At 42.7% G+C, this 20,586-nt stretch overlaps 1 protein-coding gene and 1 long non-coding RNA gene across 8 annotated transcripts in view; one reads left to right on the top strand and one right to left on the bottom strand.

Annotated features, from left to right (window-relative positions):
• Nucleotides 1-333: 333 nt before the first annotated feature.
• Nucleotides 334-1,088, top strand: LOC103470909 (uncharacterized). The gene is made up of 2 exons (XR_534551.2): nucleotides 334-497; nucleotides 590-1,088. It is a non-coding gene; the product is annotated as an uncharacterized LOC103470909 (long non-coding RNA).
• A 2,393-nt stretch (nucleotides 1,089-3,481) lies between these two features.
• The window catches only part of efnb1 (ephrin-B1), a 103,275-nt gene continuing 86,170 nt past the window's right edge, over nucleotides 3,482-20,586 (bottom strand). For all 7 annotated transcript variants that reach the window (XM_008419611.2, XM_008419610.2, XM_008419612.2 and 4 more), the window contains 2 exons: nucleotides 12,930-13,049; nucleotides 3,482-7,257 (listed from right to left, as the gene is read on the bottom strand). In XM_008419611.2, coding sequence (XP_008417833.1) covers nucleotides 6,863-7,257; nucleotides 12,930-13,049 — 515 coding nt within the window. In that variant the 3' untranslated portion in view covers nucleotides 3,482-6,862. The remainder of the gene's footprint in view (nucleotides 7,258-12,929; nucleotides 13,050-20,586) is intronic.

Raw genomic sequence — 20,586 nt, 5'->3', positions numbered from 1 at the left:
GCCCTGCGCAACGCAAATAACGACCCGGCCGGAACACATAATTTAACGAAGCTTCGAGGCAGATACATTTTCCTTGAGAAATGTTAATAATCGCGGTACTCGAATAATTCGAGTAATTGCTACAGCCCMAAAAAAATAAAATAATTTTTTCCCTGACTGGCATTATATAGAATTAAACATTTACTGTTTTAGGTCAATTGGGATCACTTCCATTTGAGAAAATTGGAAAACAATCAAAAGATATCAGCAGAAATATCAGGAAAAGAAACGTGGACTCCAAAAGTCTGGTTCATCCTTTTATACAATTTTCAGGTAAAGGATCATAAAGTTAAGGAATGGAGATGGACTCAGAAGTGAAGTTGTTTTGTTTTGAAATGTGTTGAAATATGTGATTCAGCTCCAGAATAATCTTGAGTGACCTTCTCAATATGTTCGCTAAAGCTAGCAAGCGAGTCATCATTATCCACAGGGAGTCCTGTACTGACGTCATCGGAAAGGTAAATCAGTGAAGAAGAAGCCATTACTCTGTAAGCGACAATCTACAAATGTTCTCAAGCAAGAAAATGAATGTTCAATTTCTGGTTTTCAGTAATCACCTTGACTACACTCGCTAAAGAGAGGAGAAGGCTTGCATCTAAAGCCTGAGGACACCATGCTAGCTGTGAAGTCCGGGGGAGGCCGCGTCATGTTGTGGGGGTGTCTGGCGGGACAACAGACTGATGCAGCTCTCAAAATAGATGGCATTATGAGAAGAGAACAATACTTTGTGTGGAAGTACCAAAGCCAAATCTCAAGTCATCAGCGAGGAAGTTCAAACTTGGACATAAATTGGTCCTCGAAATGGACAATGACTCAAGGCATGCCAAAAAAAATTCTCACAAAGTGACTTAAGGACAGAAGGACAGTTACTTCGAGTGGCCATTACAACGTCCTGATTTAGAAAATTTGGCAGCCTAGATGTAAGTGAAGCAAGGTGGCGTACGAAGGTGACTCATTTACACCAGTCCTGTCAGAAGGAATGGAATGAATATTCAATGTCACACAGTTTAAAATGCAGTTCTACTAAAGAGTAAGGGAATTTACACAAACCTTAGAATCTTGAGATTTTTTTTTTCTAAAAGAATGTTTCTTCTTATTCTAGCATAGAAATAATTTTAGTAATTGACCTAAGCACTCAGCACATTAAGCTAATTCTTCCTCTAAAGAACATTTGGACACTYCACCCAGAGCTGAGATCGAAATATCTTTGAATAATCTGAGAGAAACTTTAGGTGCAATAACACAAACCATCGTCCACCTCCTCAGTCTACAACTTTGTTGAACCTGGAACCAAAATTAAAAATACACAGCCATTTTCAACCATCTCATTCCACTCATAAAACAAACATCTWCCTGTAAAACTTAGTGTTAATTAACATGCTTCACCTTTAGAACACCGGAGCTGCTTGTAAAGGTAAAACCAGAAGGCTTCCTGAACAAAGGATATTGAAACAACGAAGTGCCAAAAGTAATCACATAGCATCATGTAGCAGTCTCTTTGACCTACATTGGTTTTGAAGATTTGGATTTCAAACTGAGGTACATACATGAACACCTTCATTTTGAAATTTTTAACCTTAAGGACAGTCTCACAAGCATCTAAATAAACAAATACTTATTTAGCCTTTTATGCAAGGGCGGTCATAGGAAGTAATCTTTTCATTTGGGTCAAAAATGGTAACAATTTAAGATGATGTATGGAACTTCAGGTGTTGTTTTCAGTTGCTTGTTCTTTTCTTCTTTCTACTTCTAAGCACCTTCATTATTCAAACCAGCAACATTTTCAGAGTGTGCCAATGTCACCTGAAGATGACCTTTGTCTTCTTTTTACCTTTTACTCTCTAGATTTGCATTGTTTGCACATTTTGTGTGGTGAACCACAGTGCGTGTGACTAAGCTTATTCACTAATTGTTCATGTCATGTGTTTTTGCCACATGACTGTCACACATTCATTTAATTGTCCAATGAAGAGAGGAGTGGTGAAGACATCACCTCGGCCTTACAGAGGAGAATAGATGATCTAGAAATGAAAACAACGGTGTTAATCAGGATTACTCAGAGAAGCTGCAAAGAGTTACACTGTCACTCTGCAGGAGATGCCAAACCCCGCAACTCAGGTGGGAGAACAACAAGAAAGCCATTCTTGAGAGAAAGAAAATTGTTGGGGTTTGCTCACAAGCCATGTAGGGAAGTGAAAGTTGAGATGAAACCAAAAGTCAACGTTTTGGCCTACGTATGTGATGTCATGTGTGAAAGAAGGGAATCTGGTCAGAGTTTCATTTATCGAAGGGAGAACATCACGCCAGACCAAGTTCCATGGGAAAAATTTTATTTATCAATATGCTGTAGTTTCCAAACTGGTGGAACGTTGTTTCCATTGTAGCTGGTGCCGACAGGTTACGCTGAGAAGTGGTAAATAAGTGAATGACAAGAAGAAGAAAAAAAAAAGAGAAACATAAAATAACATTTGTGATTCGAACAAAAGGAAAGTAAATTCAACAGGTTTTTGCTTTCACATGCACATTGACAGAAAAATAAATCATAATACTGTGGCTTTGGAAAAAAAAAMCCCCAGCAGAAACCACCTTACAGCATCCTTGTGCTAAATTAGGAAGGAGGGGACGACAAAAGAGAAGGGCAGCGGGAGGAGAGGGAGCATCTTTAAAACAAAAGACCGCCTGGGAGATAATGAGTGGTGTAAACCAGATGATTTATTGGCGAGCGCGCCACTGTCACGCTTTCATACGTGGCCTGGTTCTTTTCTCCGCTTCTCCTTCTCCCTCCTTCCCTGCGACCTTCCCCTTTCCGGCCCTCTTGACTTATAAAAACTGAAATCAGACTCTTTTTTTTTTGGACCAACATCTTTTCGCTTTTGGCGTCGCCATGGGTGAAGGAGGCTCAAATGGAGCGAAATAACACAGTCTTTATATGCAGAGTTAAGCCATGCCTCCAACATCATCATCATCATCATCATCATCATCATCATCATCATCATCATCATCATCATCATCGTTCCAGCAACCTATCCCGTTTCAAAGCCACTCGGTGACAAAGGTTCAGTCTGAAGACGTAAAAATTCCTGTTGAATGGCAACATAAAAAAAGCAAAACCCCCTCTCTGAATCCTAGTTTTATTTTATTATTATTAATATTAATATTTTTAAAACACGTGTGGTAACAAAGACTTTTTTGACAATACTGGATGCTGCGTAAAAGACAGCACATGTTGCAATATTCAGTTAAAGTCTAAAGGAAAAAGAACATGAAAACAAAAAGAAAAGAAATTGCAAGGATTCATACAAAACACACTTTAAAAAGACGGCTATTTACAAACATCCTCCATTACAAAAATCTAATCTTAAATTCTTCTTATGAGCAGTGTTCAGGTGGAAATTAAATCTTAAACTGGGCTCTATCCATATATTTACATTTCTCTGCTTACTTTTTTTTTTTTTTTTTTTTCATAATTCCTCCCAAAATTGAATAACACTAAGCGGCCGCTAGAATGAATGAAAATGAGATATGCTTTGTGGTAATTTGGTAATGACTCCCTAAGCTGGTGTAGATGAATAGAGGCGCGGTGATCCGAAACAAAAATATATGCTCTAGATGAGTTTTGCAGATGGGCGCATGCTGAGTTAAAACACAGGGACACACACACACACACACACACCAAAAAAAAAAATCACCGGCAGCTGCTGAGGTTGTTAACTCAAGAGGTTAACGACACGCAAGAGCCACCGGAGTCCTCCCCGAGTCTTCAAGCCAGGGTCGCCTTTTAACTCTGCAGCGCCTGTCCGAGGGTGATGTCAGCGCTGGTTGATGACGGGCTGGACTCTGTCGCTGAGTAAACGTTACGCACCCTAACCCTGACCGGAAAAAAACCTGGGCCCGTCTGTCTGGATGTGTTTGCGTTGGCGTGTGGGCGCAAACAATAGCTTGTCGTCATGTATGGCCCTCCCTATTTCCTTTTTAATATGGCAAGTCATGAGTGCCAAGTATTGACAAAACCACAAAACCTTACCAAGTATTTTTGGTCTAGTTTCAAGTGCAAATATCTTAGTGCGCTTGAAAAAGGACAAAAACGGACTCGCAAGCATCGTTTAAGAAAGATGTACAGGCCTGTTTTATGTCAATAATTCCTTAATATTTATGAAAAAATACTAGTTATAAGCAAAATAATCAGCCAGTGAAGCTAGTAATTCTTCATCAATGATAAGGAGTTATGTATTAACCTAAATTAAGCCCATAATGCTCGCTGAAAAGCTACTTATGATTTAATCTTATTTCAAACATACCAAGACATTTKCCCTGGAAACTAGACCAAAAATGGTAAGATTTWATGTTTTTTCGGTACATGAAAATTGCTGCTTAAAAAGTCAGGATGATTAAAAATTGTCAGGGAAGCCACTGTTTAAGTCATGCCTGATGATGAGCAACTAAAAAAGTGGTGTTCCCAAGACAYGGGTATTTTTTTTCCCGTGTTCATGTGGCATGAAAAATTTTGATGACTTGATCGAACGTGCTGAGAAGGAGACATTCAAAACACTGTGACTTGCTGGTGTAAAATATGCCCTTCTGTTAGGGGGGAGGAGTTTGCCTACTTTACAGCACGCTTCGTTTTTTACTTCATTCGTTCGTGTCATGCAATGTACAACGACTGTCTGTTTATGAAAAGGCAAAAACAAAAGTTATGTTCTATGATCTGATAGAAAATCTTTCTTGGTTTTTCATTAACAGGCAACGAGATCAATGAAGAAGGAGGTGGTCAAAATACGACTTGCTGATGTAAAATACAAAGATTTCACAGAGATTTTCCTGATTGACTAAACTTCACGTCTTTGCCGATATTTGGCACTAGTGGCTTGCCGTATCTCAGACATCATTAGCCTTGACTGCAGTGCTGTATGCTCCATTAGAGGATGTGCTCAGTCCCAAAAAAGAAAAAAAAACTGTCTGTCACAGCAGCAGACGAAACTTGCACACATCCACCGAGTGGAAACTGCAAATATAAGCACAAATAAGCACCTATGTGTACACACACAAAAACCTCCGCCCCCCCATCTACCTCCCCACCACTCCACACACGTGCAGCTGCAGTAAAATCCCGCCTTGATGCTGTCGCCCTGGGCTGTGTGATAGCTGGGCCGCAGTGTCCTCGCTGAATATTCCACGCAGCATTTTTATTCACAGCAYAGCTGGTGRGAGAGGCCGGCGAAAACGAAAGCGCCTCGGCCAACCCTTCCTCACCCGTTCCCACCTCCGTTATCCTCTCAGGTTAAAGCCGAGTCACGGGAATAGTTTTCCCCCCTCGTCCCTCCCTCCCCTAATCAGTTAGTGAGAGTGGGCATGAAGATGGCACGTAGATTAGTCACAAGCTGACTCATCTACAGATGGCAGCCAATTGGAAAGTGATGATACTGTATTCCGGCTCTCCGTCCAAACCTATATGTGGGGCATCGTACCTCTGTAGGCCAGCCAATCAGGGAGAGCCATCTGACYGACGCCCCCTCAAACTAACATTTTTTTTTGATACTTCAACTGTGGCTTCAGGAGATAAAGTGAACAAATAGCAACCTGACTGCCTGTCTGAAAACCGATCCGACGGTAAGATCTCCGATCGGTGCCAACTGGAGCACTCAGGAGTGTTTGTTAGATCTTGTCTGTCTGTCTGTTGGCGCTTCACCCTCTATTTTTTTATTTGTCATGCTTAGGATACAGTCTCTCAACGTCAAATTCAATAAAGTCTCCCCACTTCTTAGAGAAACCGGTCTGGACATGTCCAACCGCACTCAACAAGGACACACCCTGAAATACACACACGCACGCACACGCACACACACACACACATGCCAGAGCAACGCTGGAACTCATTTCAACCAAGCAGGAGGGGAGGAATTTCACATGCGCAGCACACACACACACGCGCAAACATACACACCTCGACAGCTAAGAGTCCAGGTTAAAGTCCGTCTTAACAGATTAAAAGCGGCGAGATGGCGTGGGCGGTGAGGGGATGGGAGTCGTTATGACAATGGGTTTAGCTCTATACATTGTGCACTCGTAGGAAAAGTCTAACAAAATACAACTGCTTTGTGAACTTAATCAGGGTTCGAGGAAATCTCCTCCATCAAAAATAGTAAGTAAGGCAAACATCAGAGGTGCGTAAGGGAGAGGAGCACGTTTTTCCACACACTGTGTAAAGATACCTGAGCTATCTGGAGAGTTTCCCTGGCCCGGCAACGGCGGGGTGGTGGGGCGGCWGGGCMCCCCCCCCCCACACGAAACACGCACAGTGGCACACACGTACACACACGTTGATGTTTTTTTTTTTTTCTTTCTTACTTGATCACCAGCGGCACCCCCGCCCTGCCTGCCTGCTTCCCGGCCGGCTGTGTGCTGGGATGGTGTGTTTAATTGGGTGTAGCGCAGGCTGTGCATCGGGGAGCCGAGATAAGTTATATCCTGTCCGTTAGCAGGGACAGGGAAGCTAGAGGTCCATCTGTTGGTCCAGTCCAGACTCTCCGGGAGTGGTTGGGATCGGAGGGGAGACGCATAAGGGTGGGGAGGTGAGGGAGGTGAGGGAGTAGAGGGAGGACGGTCGGGGTCTCTCATCAGTCAGCTCCCAACCCCGCTGGTGACTGCTCAGTACGTGTTTCTCCAGATTTGTGCAGCAGGTGGTACAAATAACAAGGAGGTGGGGGGTGGCTTCAAGTCCCCACATCCCCCCCTCAAAAAAAATTCAAAGGAAAATGTTCTTCCCAAGAACGTAAATCAAGCGCTCCTCTCTCCTGGCTGTTGTCGCTGGCTCCCCCGGAGCGCGTCAGACCTTGTAGTAGATGTTGGCGGGGCTCTGCGGCGGCATCTCCTGGACGATGTAGACCGGGTGACCGTAGTCCCCGCTCACCTTCTCGTAGTGGGGGCAGTAGTTGTTCTCTGTCCGCAGGGGGATGATGATGTCGCTGGGCTCGGTGCCGGCCGTGCCACCGGGCAGCTTGGGGTTGGACAGCGTGCTGAGCGACAGCGCCGACGGGCGGGCCTGCGAGTGCGCGTTTTTCCTGGAGCGCTTGCGCATCTTGATGAGGAGGATGACGAGAAGCAGTATGAGCACGAGGAAGATGATGCATCCAATGGCGATGGAGGAGAACACGGCCACCTTGGAGCTCAAGAAGCCGTCGGTGCTGGAGGAGGCCCCGGGATCATCTTGGATCTTGGGGCCTGCAGAGAGAGAGAGAGAGACAGAGAGAGGGGGCTTAAGGAGAGGAAGGTCACCAAAAGGTGGAGATAATGTATTCCTTTTCTGAGCTGCACAGAGGAAAGATTTTTGATGAATGGCAAACTATCATTCAGTTGAGTTGTGTCCTGATGTACGTCTCTGCTTATTCCATGACTTGGACTTCACAGATTTATGTGAAAAACGCTTAAAAAATTTCATTAAATGAAAAAATCTATTTCACCACATGTTTGGCAATAGAACACAGAACCACGGCTGCAAGTAACAAGTAATTTAGTTACCTATCAATCTATCAATTCTTCTGACGATTAATCAATTAGTAAATTAGTCGATTTCAATAATCGATTCATTGTGATTAATTTGATTAATCGTCTCAGCAGTACAGATAACCTATCAAGTTTTCTACATTTTGTCACTTTACAGTTACAAACCTTTGAGTGATTTATTATAGAGGTTTTATACTAATAGTTATTTTAGTTATCGATTAATCTACTGATTAATCAGATAAAAAATAAGCGCTAATTTTTACTTTTATCCTTTTATACAATGTTAGAAATATATTTGTAGACTATTTTTGGATTAACCAATTAATATTTGGATAGCAAAAGGTGCCTAAAAGGAGATTTTGTTTTTACAGCGTTTGAACTGGGTGAAGGTGAAACCATGTCACATATTTAACAAAGGTTTTGTTTTTGTTTTAAATGCACAAATTATATATTTTTTTGTACAGTTTTGGCTTAATTATGACTCATAATATGCTGTTCTTTCAGTAGTTGACCCTTTTTATTGAGTCTGTATACTCTGCTTACGATTATGAAACAAGTGGACAATTATTTCAATAATCGATTCATAACGATTATTCCGATTAATCGTGTCAGCCCTACACAATACCCTATTATGTTTCCTGCATTTTGTCACATTAAACCTACAAGCTTTACAGTATTTTATAAAGATTTTATATGCTATGCTAACACAAGGCATTGAATAATCAGCAGGCAAATAGAAACCAAAGTAGATTCTGTTTAGGCTGAATATCTTCCAGGTTTGTAGATGCAGAAACAGAAAAATTCTCCAGTTCGTTTTTTTTTTTCTGTAGCTCCAGCTCAGCCAGACAGGATGGAGAGCATCTGTTGCCACAGATCCCTAAATGGATTCAGGTCTGGATTTTGACTGGGTCACTCAAGCACATGGGTATGCTTTGATCTAAACCATTCCAGTTTGCGGCGTCAAACAGTATTTACTGCCTGTATGTCTGACCAGCCTCACTATTTGCGCTGAAGACGAGCACCCCAATATGACGCTGCCACCACCATGTTTTGCAAACACTGTAGTTCATATAAAACTCAAAGTTAGCAGAGTTGTATTCATATTTAGGGATTTTTTTTCAAGAATATAGACAATATTCAAGTATGGGAACAATTATTAAGGTATATTCAATTTCATTCATCATCTTCTGCACCCTACTTTAGTTTTTTGCACGCTGCACAAAAAAACCATCTAATTGCTTTTTTCCACGAAGGCCAGATTTGTCGAGTGCACGACTAATTGTTGCATCAACAGATTTTCCCACCTGAGCGGTGCATCTTTCAAGCTCCTCCGGCATTACCTTTGACCTCTTGGCTGCTTGTCTGATCAACTCGTCAGTTTAGGTGTGCAATGGTGTCTTTGTAGGTTTGCCAAAATATTCAAAATCTTAGGATATTGTTGTATAATCTATCCATTCCATACCTCTTCACAATTATGCAAAACTCTAGTTTTGATCTAGAAGCCTGTGGTCGTAATGTGGAAAAACGTGAAAAGGCATCAAGGGGATGTGAAGACCTTTCGCAAGGCACTGAGGAGTCGCAGTAAAAAGAGCAGCACACATAAAAGCTATCTGTTCTTTGTTTCCTTAACGTTGCATTTTAGCGGAAATAGATGGAGCAACTGAAGAAAGAGGTCGCATCACCGTTTGCTCGTTTAATTTGAATATAAAGGAGGGTTGTTTTCTAACGTACCCAGAGAACTCTGATTGTTCGTTAGAGGAGACAATGCCTCTCTCCCCCCGCCCGTTCCTCGTTCTCCTTTATGAGTAACTTTCAAGAAGTCCCTTAGAGACAGCCTCGCATTCACGGTCCGTCTGTCCTGACATGTGCAGACCATACTAAATCAACTCTGAGTGCATCCCACTTTCTTGTTTGCTCAACATGACTAACGGCCCCCTTGATGTAATCTAATTGAATAAGCTCAATCAAAGCAGCCCCCCCGCACACACACCCCATTCCCTCGCCAATGAAATCTGAAGTCGACACTCAGCACCGCAAAGATTCCCGCTCTGATCTTGTTTCCCCTTTTCCTTTTTATTTCGGGGGAGCGATGCGAGCGAGGGGCAAGTTGTTCGACATGTTTTGCGTGTCAGAGGCCAGGCGAGCGATGGAAAAACCAAATGTGGAGGGCACATCTGAACATCTGATTTTATTTTATCCTTTTGTTCAGGGGGCGGAGGGTGTGGGGGGTTCAGGATGGGATGGGAAAGGATCGGCTGGCTCCGCCGGTGACTGAAATCCGAGAGGAACCAAATCTGTTTTCCATGTATGCGTGCAGCTGCTGCCAAAGACCAGCACTCACCCCCCGCACCAACCCCTCGCCTCAGCCATCACTCTTTTACTGTCCGTGACCCCTCCTCACCCCTGACACCCCCCACATCCCCCCTGTTACCTCCACAGGCACACAAAAGTCTCATACCTCAGGAGCCTGCCAGCCCCGTTAATGACTGTGTCTCCACACTCTGCCGGCCCCCGTTTGCACTTAACCATTTATTGATAAGGGGATAACCGCGCCTTGAGCCTCTATCGCTGCCGAACACCGTGATTGAAGGCTACCAATTCTGCTCTTATCGGGAGAAATCGGAGGCTGAGGGAAATTCGTACATTCTGAGCGAGCCGGGGAGAGAGGCTGTCAAGAAATTTCATTCCTGAAATATCAGCCCCCTCCACCCCGCCGCCACTCGTCCTTCATTCCACCCTCACTTGACATAATAACTGATCCAACAGTGGCAGGCAGGTGAAAAGCCCCAAGAATACAGGGAAAAGTGACATAGGAACATCTTTTTTTAGAGCAGCTAATGTCAAATAAGCAACTATTAAGAAAAGCACGGCTTATCACATTGGGACAGGCGGAACAGTGTAAACTTTTGAGGGCAGAGGGGGAGTTTGTGGTGCACAAAGTTGTGGAGTAAGTCAAAAAAGTTCCCTGCAAAGCAGCCACTCTTTGGAGAAAAGAAGAAGGAGAAGAAGTGGCTCCTGTGGAGAGAGGCAGTGGTGAAAAAGATGCAGATAAGAAATAAGAAACTGAGGCAGGTCAGATGAGATAAGCTCATCTTSATTTTGGGCCATACAGAGACAACAAGTGTTCTCAGACGGCCAGAGGTGCCTGGATGTGTAACGTAATTTAAAAAACTGTTAAAATATAAATAAATATCAGTGCCTGCATTCAATAAGTATTTCTTAGAGGGACAGTTTGATATTGGGTGGATTTCCGCAATCGCAAAAAAAGTGGAGTGACCGGTTGATGTAATTTGGGAGTAAACAGATTGCAACTGCTTTGATTAGACTGATTTAAGTGCATCTCTAATGAGATGTAAGGCAGGTAATGTAATAAAAAGGTCTGTCGTCAAGTCTCCCAGCATGCAGCACACTCCCTGTGTGACTCAGGGTGAGCTGTGTTTGTTTAGGGTGTGGTTTTATGTCTTTTCATCACAACCTGCATTTTGGAGAGTTTCACTCTATCCTGTCAGCAACTCTGGTTTTGCAAACACTCCAGCATGCTGAGTTAAGAGTCGCCTGAAGCGTGTCAGAGCCATATGAGGAATAGCATACTTTGAAAGGCTAAACTATTATTTTTAATTTTCTCCCTATAGACCGAATGTGATGAATTACTAGCGCAGCCTCGAGGATGTAGGTGTTCTGTTTGAAAAAGTCTTTTTTTTTACATTTGCTCTCTAAGCTGAATGACATCATATCATGTATTTATAACACAAGTGAACAGATGAAGGGGAAACATTTAAAAATGAGAGCGGCAGCCAAGATATCCATGGTAACAGTTGGGAGGACCTGCCGGGATCCGACGCTCAGGTGGAAGAATCCGTTGCCACAGCAACTGGATATGCACTTCATAAATCCAGCCTGCATAGAGGAGTGGCTAAATGAAGGCTAAAATATTCAGCGTGTGGTTTGCAACAATATGTAAATGAGTAGAAATAAGGGTGATGGCAGCATTATGATGCGGGGACATGTTAGCTGGGAAAAGGAAGCAGACATGTTTAAAGCTGCAAAAGGAAACCATGTCAAACTGGGTCAGAACAACAAACCCTGAAAAAAAAAAAAGCTTGCGCTGAAAACAATGTAAATCTAGTAGTAGACAGAATTTAGCCTTCTGGAGCCATATTAAGCCAAATTAAGTCTGGTCTTAGTTAAATCTTGTTGCATTTCTGACTCACCACTAATGAAGTCATAGAGCAATGCTTTATGGGCTCTTCTAACCCTTGGTTGAAATATTTATCTAAGGATAGAAGTGAATTAAAGTTTCATTTTGAAATGCACAAACACCGACTGCCTTTTGTTGCTTGAAAGAAAACCGTGAATAGGATGCTCATCGTTAGCGACGACAAAATGTTTTCAACTCGTCTTACGTCTCCAACTCAAAATTAGATCTGATTAGGGCTGAGATGATTAATCCGATTAATCGTCAATCAATTTAGCCACCGTCTAGTCATTCACTGGAGTATACAAACTCAAAAATATATATTTTCTGAAACAAGAACACCCTCAGAGCAGTAATGGATACAAAAAAATACAGAGAATTTACATATAAGATGAAGAAAAACACCTTCGTATGTAAATATGTTCTACCCAGAGCTCCTCATGTGGCATAGTTCTAACTTAACCTGGATTAAATTCGATAATTGTTGGATTAAGCGCCTTTTGCTTCACTGTACGGCTGTTAAATCAAGACAAAAGGATTGAGCTTTTCACATGGTGATGTGGACAAGTCTTTGTTTAGCCGCAGATGCATCTTTTGCTACAAAGAATCACGTGTACATGAATGCTATGTTATTGCATTTTGGGCAACGAAATGCTTATTTTCTTATTTAAAAGAATTGAGTTATTTGCATTTTTATGTATTTTGAATTTTGCATAAAAAGGCTTAAGTGGTTAAGTGAAAAAGGTGGAAAATGTTCACTTGTTCATTAATCGTCAGAATAACTGATAGAATAATTGACAGTCTACAGTAACGTTTACAATTTTCAGTAGCTTCAGTTCAGATCTGGAGGCAGAAGTTGGGTGACCAATACTGTGACACAGGATCAGGCGATTCCTGCGGTGAAACATGGTAGTGGCAGCATCATGTTGTGGGGACTGACAGGAGGACAGTCCCCAAAGACTTGATACAGGCAGAGCAACAATTGTATGGTTCAGATTAACACATCCTCATGTGTTAGTAAGGCCAAGTCAAAGACCAGCACCAAATCCAGCCAAGAATTCTTGAAAATGTGTCTCTGTGGACACTCTCCGTTCAATCTGACCGAGCTGGAGTTACTCAGCTCAGAAAAATGGGCAAATACTTCAATTCCTCGACAGTGAAAGCTAATGGCTGGGGCATGTGTGAATATGCTCACCAGGGATTCCTGGCATCACAGGCCCAGTCTTACTCGGGTCGGGCGGACCGGAACTGCTGGTCTCCGGTATTGAGTTGTCCTCCTGGGTTTCCGGCGCCTCCGGGTTCGCTGCGTCTGGGTCTGTGGGAAAACAGAGAAGAAAAGGAAAAAAAAAAGAGAGAGGGAAAGAGCACACAAAAAAAGTCAGCCTTGGAAAGCCGCATGCGATGAATTACAATGACTTGTTCCTCTGCTACAGCAAAGGATTATGCTTATTATCTTTTGATATATCTTTTATACACAGAGACGGTTATCTTCGCCTGTGTCGAAACTGTGTCAGAAGGGAAGATGAAAGCAGGAAAAAAAAGAGGAAGGAGTTGGTGGGTTGGTGGGGGGGAATTTGCAAACGGCTGTGAAACACGCCGATATCCCTGTCCTGTCGTAAAAAAAAAAAAAAAGTGAGCTCACATCTACATCAGCAGCTCCTTCAGCAAACACTCAGACAGGCATTTCCAACACTGACACACTTGTGAGAGCCTCCCACACACACACACACACACACACACACACACACACACACACACACACACACACACACACACACACGCACACACGTACACACGTATACACACACCTTCAATATACTTACAATACACTCAAGCCTGGCAGAATGGGGGTAAAGTAGTTATATATTAACTTTTTATTGTTTTACATTATTCATCACGTTAAAAGGCCATAATATGCCTTATTTATTGCCCTGGCTTTAACTCTGCTAGAAGAGGCACACTTCGCAGGGGGTAGAGGAGGGTAGTGGGGGTTATAAGAGGACTGGAAAAAAGGACATTGTGGTAGACGAGGAGAGGAGAAGAAGGAGAAGATGGGGGGGGGCGTTGTATGAGCTCTGAGGGGAGCGCAGAGGAAACAGACAGTTTATCTGACTGTCTGTTGTGATTTCAGCACACACACTTTGAAGGCTTGGCTGCAGTAAACAGCGGAGGGTCTTCCAGCTGGTTTTTTTTTTTACAAGGGGCAGAAGACAGTCAGACACTATTAAAAGATGGATTCCACAGGAGTCCATCAGATATTTCTGCCACGCCGCAGACCTTATCTGCATCTGCCCCAAGGCCCGCTCAAAGGGTCTGTGAGGAGAGAGAGAGAAAGAGAGAGAGAGAGTGAGGAGGGGGCAGAAGAAGGGGCTCGTGGGGAGGCAATTTGTATTCGAGTCCCCCGTGGGAAGTGTGTGTGGCCAAGCACGGGCGGATGATAGGAAGGGGGCCAGTCATTCTGGCAGGAAATTTTCTATTTCCAAGCAATTATGGCTAAATCCTGAGCCGAAATGAGAAATGATTTGGGTGTGAATGGGAAGATAAAAAAAAGAAGAAGGAATTGGACTATGGTGTCTCTTTCTTCTTCTTCTTTTTTTATGTTGTTGTACGGGATGGTGGAGGCCCCTCTGCAGCTCCATCTTCTCCATGTCCCGACCGCAGCCTCGGCTCGGCGCTGATTGCAGCAGCGCCAAACTTAGCCGTGAGCTGTTGTGCCTTGTCAATAATTGATGAGAGAAAGACAGGAGTGAGAAGTGGGAACATTCACGCATGACAGAGGGGCGGAGGCGGTGGGGTGTGGAGGCTATGCGTGCGGACAACACTGATCTGACTCACTACAAAGCGCGCACGCGCCTGTGCACTGAGCATGTGCATGCCGCGGCCTAATGTTCTGACCCTTTTTTTTTTTCTTTCTTTTTCCTGTGCGTGCTGTTTGACATTTTCCTTAGCTAGGCAGACAAGCAACTAACTCAGAAGTGCCAAGCTACCAGAAGGAGGGGAGAGGCTGAGGGGGGGAGGGGAGACGATGATGATGGAGTGACAGAGCGGAGAGACAGTTATGTCGGGAGACGTAGATGGAGGGAAAAACACGAGCAGGGAGAGATGCATGCGTGGCAGTGAGTCAACATATTTCTAATGAGCAAGGTGACGTGGGAGAGAGACTGCTGAACAGCAGTGGATTTATAAATGATGAGCTTCCCATTCAGGCACTTTCTCTTCCTTTTTAGTGTTTTTTCTTTTCTTTTTTTTTGGCAGAAAAGAAAAAAAACAGCAACAAAAAAAGACGAAGACATTTAAATAAGTGACATAAAGTGCATGATTTTTACAATTTAATGCAATACACCAACGCATATTAGTGCGTAACGTTGAATTAGAACTAATTCAACGAGAGCCTCTGCCTCTCCGCGGCAGAGGCTCCGCCGAACCCCTGGTTTTCAGTCGTTTACAAAGAAATCTTTGAAGTGTGGTGTGCAGATTTTAGTCTGCCCCCCTCATCTGCTACAAAAAAATACCATCACACTTCAGCTTTCAAGTTGTTGTTTTTTTTTTTAAGGTTTTTCTAGGAACTGGTCACCGTTATTCAATGGTGACTGGACAGGAAACACAGCAAAAACACAAAATCTTAAAGTATTTTTACGCAGATTCTAGAGCAGTGGTTCTTAACCTTTTTTGAGGTACCGAACCCTGAAACTAGACCCAACTAGACCCAACTAGAGTCTAGTTGGGTCACCCCAAGATCACCAAGTCTTCTTAAAAGGTAGAGTCTCTGAGAACAGTTCTTCAAAATGTAATCATTGTTTTCAGCAGTTGAGCTGACTGTCCAGAAACGACCCAAGGTATTTAAAATCGAGAGAAACTAGAACCACTTTAAGGTCTTGTTTAGATCATTTAATTAGCTCTACATTCTTAAGAGAATGAAAAAATAATAATAAATAATAAAGACTTCACGGTATTCTGATTTAGTAGTTATTATATTAGTTGTGTTACCACCCCCACGCCACTAGAGGCAGTAGCAACCCCGAAAAGATGCGACTAAGGAGCAGATTTAGAAGTACACCGAAAGCTACAGAATTTGGTAAAAACTGTGAGCTTTGCTGAAGTAATTAAAGACACAAGTTCAAATCCATGCTGAGAGTGGAGCTCCTTCAATCAGTGCTCCTCCTCTGCACTGATTGGCTAAGCAATGTAAAGTGATGCTCTCCAGCAAGTGATGGCAACGCGGCGCGTCATCATGACTTTACACAAATGTGTATTTACCTCCACGGCAGAGGCTCCGCCGAACCCCTGAGACCGACTCATCGAACCCCTGGGGTTCGATCGAACCCAGGTAAAGAACCACTGTTGTAGAGTAAATATGTCAGTACTCTTATAAGACAAGGCTAGTCTACAAGTAATTTTTCAGCAAGATATTGGATGGTGCTTTAAGCCAATAATCCCTTCAAAATGGTAAAAAGTTTCAGTTCACCTGGCAGATTATTTCACTCATAAAGTGGGAAAAATGCCTTATTATAAGTGAAAAAAAAATCTGGAACCTGACCTAAAATCCGCTCATATATCTTACTGAAAAGTTACTTGTAAGTTAGTTTTCTTTCATTTCAAGAGTACTAAAGTATTTGCGCTGGAAACTAGACCAAATCTACTTGGCAAGATTTTGTGTTTTTGCAGTGTATGACCCAAAACCAGGAATAGGACCATGGAGAACCGGATTGAGGACTTTTTCCTCTACAAACTGAGCCACCCAACACGCTTCTTCCAGTTTCTTCTTTTTCTTTTTTTTTTTCCTAAGTTTTGAACAATCTGCATTTCTCTCACAATTATGCACTACTTTTAGTATTTTGTTCCCCCTGTAAAATCACCAAACACTGAAGCTTCTTTGACGTCAAAAGTGCTAAAAAGACAAATACTGGCAAACACACATGCATCATAAATGTGTCTCTAAAAGAATCTGTGCACATTTTATTCTGGAATCAATCTCCAAAGTACACAGCACAATGTGCAGAAAGATTGGAAGCGGACACGGGAGAGAGGGGTGGAGGGCTGCAGTGTGATCTTGGCGAGCAGAAGGCACGGAGCTGCAGAGACGGAGGATGTTTGAATCGAACACACAATAACATCTGGGGTCAGAACTGAGCGGGGCTTTAGTTTTTATTGTGTTTGCTAAGACAAAACACTGTGGCTGTAGAAGGAAGCGCCTCGGGGGGAGAGGAAGGAGGGGGGGGGGGAGTGAATAATGTCTGTTTTCATTATTGATTAGTCTAGTGAGGATTTTTATGTTTAATTTTAGAGAAGAGACGAAATAAATATGCAGAAATATTGCCCTGAGGCACGACTTCTTTAAGTTTCATCAAAATAGCTAATAAAAGAGAGAAAAGCCTCAACTACCAGACGCCAGAACGGGTTCTTAAAATATGCATTTTATTTATATATATTATTTGTTAATCTTTTATCTGTACTAACACCGCATTAAAAGGAGAATGCTAGCAGAAAGGAAGTGCAGCCGCTCGTAAAGTGGAAATAGTGAGGAAAAGTCCCCTGAAATGCATAATGTCAAAGTACTTTCTTATATGCCACCTATTCGGTGTTAAAATAGGCCCTCATTCTTGGAATTATATTTGACATTTTCAGCACTTTCTGCACTCACAGCAACCAGCTGTAAGGCAAGAGCAGGAAAAAGAAAAATCCAAACTCTTAAGTGTGGAGGATGGCCATCCTCGAAACTTAATGGAGGAAAAAAAACAACAACAATCACTTAAAAGAAACCAAATCAACACCCTGCTTCAAATAGCCCAGTGGGCTGGACGGGCGCATTATGCATCCCAGCTCCAGAAACCGACTTTTTGAAAGCAGCGGCAGCTGGGCACGCTGCATCTTTCTGAAAAAGGGTTTTTAGGGCACATCGACTGTGAGTGACAGCTCCGCCGGGGGAGCGATTTTGGGAAATGAGCGCATGGCTCTGCCGAAGTTGAGGTACAGCCGGGAGCCACGGCAGCAGACCCCGACTGAGAGGAACTTTCCTGGAAGTTTCCTCGAAAACGAGCCCTCCGCCCCCCGCGACCCAATCTCGTTTTCAGCTCCCATTAGCCGGAGAATATGGAACTGTTTCTCCTTGATAGCTCTGTGTCGCCCCGCCTGCGCTCACGTGGCGTTGTTGTTGTCAGCCCCTGCCACGCAAGAGTCGCAATCCCAGGCCATCGGCTGCTCAAAATGACCTACATGGAGAGCAGACGCAGAGGCTGTCTGTCTCTGAGATGGCTGTGGGTATTTTTTTCACCGCATCTGCTGAATTTGTTCCCGCTCAAACCTTGCTAGCATCAGCAGCTTGTTAGTTTCTACTCCCCCACATTCTGCACAGGATACAATGTTGTCATCTCACTCTCTGGCACATCCACAGATTCCCACACATGCTCCATTTTCAATTTTTTATTTCTTTTTACAGTGTCTCTTCAGTTTATTTCTGATTCAGTGAGATCCAACTCTTAGTCTGGAATCGGATCACCGTGGTGGGCAGATGTTCCTCTTACTGTCTGTTTGGGTCAAAACAAACCGCTCTGAGGACGCAGGAACTGTTTACACAGCAACACATCTGTGTACTGTACTCTGTCAAAGCCAGGATGTAGAGGTCCGGATCGCGAAGCGGAGCGGCGTGGAAAAGAGAAATGCGTGATGCAAACCAAATGCCGCGTCCAAGGATATCTAAACAAAACTTGCCTGTTTACCTCCAGCGTTTTTTAAGATGACGTACACCCCGGGCCACGCACTTACATGGAAAATCTCAAACGCGCGTTCGCAGGGCGAGAATCACAGCCGAGGAACATCAGAGGGCGACTCCTGCAACGTGGAAGTGGAGTTATTCCACGCAAGTCATCAGTCATTTGTTTGTTATTTCTTTCGGATTTCTTTTCTATACAGCTTGCGCATGCTGTTCATTGGTATATGAGAGTCATTCAACATGTCTCGATTCCCCCCGCGGGGCCGGGCGGGCAACGTGGATACGCTCATCTGTCATAGTACGGGCCTATGTAATCGTATATCGCGGTGTACGCAGCGGCGGTCCGTTTTCCATCAGTGCAACTTGAAACTTTACATCCAAAATTCCTGGACAGGAATTCGATGGCGAGCTAATCGGACCACTTCATCACGCTGCAGAAATTACACGGCGCGGTGCATGCAGGGGTCCTGAGTCGCGGTCGCTTCCCACAAACAGAAACCCCCCACAAGTAAACAGATAATTATCGTCTCTCACTTTTAATTATGATCAAGCAGTTTTACTGCACTTGACATCAGTGAGTTACACTTTAAGCTGCTGTTGTTTTTGGTTAAAGTTTCTATTTTTCTTAGAAGTCTGGCTGTGTGGAGTTTCCATGTTGTCCTTGTTAAGGCATTAGTTCTCTCCAGGTACTCCAGCTTCCTCCTGCAGTCCAAAGACATTGCTGTTGGGTTAATTAACTCCAAATTGTCTTTAAAGTACATAATTTTTGATACAAGTGTGTAAAATGATGTTAAAATACATATTTTAATACAAAAGTGCAAAATTACACTGAAATATTTTGAAAAGGGTAATTTTAATTTAAAAACATTAAATAGGTGGGGGAACAATCTGCCATATTTTATTGTCCAAATTGGCACCTCTCACCAGGGAGAGACATTACTTTCACTTTTCTCTACCACTAAAAGATTTTAATTAACAGATCATGGAAAATACTGAATAACTACTGAAGTCAAGTTATCAAAAGATGTTCAAAATAGGAACATCTTGAAAACATTTAAGTAATGTGAAATGTGTGTTCCTAAGTCAGGAAATGGTTACATGAAAGTAACTACTTGTCTAAACTTATCTAGACTGTCAGTGCAATAATTAAAAGGCTTAAAGGCAACTGAGATAAACACGGCTGGACAAGGACCCATATTTATCTCACCGCCACACTCAGGAGGAAGAATATCTGCAAAGCAGGGATTTAGTTACATCCTAGAGCCATAAAGTCTCCGCAGTCAATTAAAGGTTTTTGAACACGTCTTTACCAAATATTGCCAATAATTGTAGAGGTTGCTGTGGTTATTGAGGGAAAAAAAATCTTATAAAGAATTCATGAAACCCAAAGTGGTCCTTGAACTTTATATGAAAGATGAATTACCTTGGTTTGAATTGTAATATCTGAGGTTCTGCTCATTTGTATAATATTTGATATGGATTTATTCATGAACACTTTCCCTATCTCCACTTCGGTGTAGATAAATCCAATTGACTGTGACACTATCATCAGATAATATGAGCAAAAAGCTCAGAAAGCAGTTAATTGTAAAAATATTGTAACCGAGACACATTTCAGCTGTCTCATTTATGAGCTAATTATAAAATCTCAGAATTAACAATGAATGAGAAAAAGAAAAAACATGTTTCTCCAATCGTCCTCCAGATTCTGGTACCTTGATTTTCCAAAAAAAAAAAAAAAAAAAAAAAAAATGCACTTCTTTTTTTTCCTTTACTTTCATGTGAAAAAAGGAATTTGAACCACTAAGCAGCGGTTCTGTCCTTTCACTCCTTAGCCCATGGGTAATGGCATTTATGGTTGCTATTATATTTATGCATAACACTATATACTGTAAAAGGAACCAGCTAACTAATTAGATTACTTATGTAACCTTACAGAAGTTGGCTTTCTGCCCTCCTGCTGATATTATAGCTTATTATAGCATAAGCTATAATATCACTGTAATTGCCATGTAATGACTTCAATTTTAAAACTAAAACTTCTATTTTGACAGAAGGGCAACACAGTTTGACAGAAATCATCACACACACACGCACACACGCGCACCCCCCCACACACACACACACACAAACACACACACAC

Source organism: Poecilia reticulata, linkage group LG10 (assembly GCF_000633615.1).
Source record: "Poecilia reticulata strain Guanapo linkage group LG10, Guppy_female_1.0+MT, whole genome shotgun sequence".
Taxonomy (NCBI): Eukaryota; Metazoa; Chordata; class Actinopteri; order Cyprinodontiformes; family Poeciliidae; genus Poecilia; species Poecilia reticulata.
Note: the sequence above shows the minus strand (reverse complement) of the source record. Positions and strands in the feature narration are given on the sequence as shown.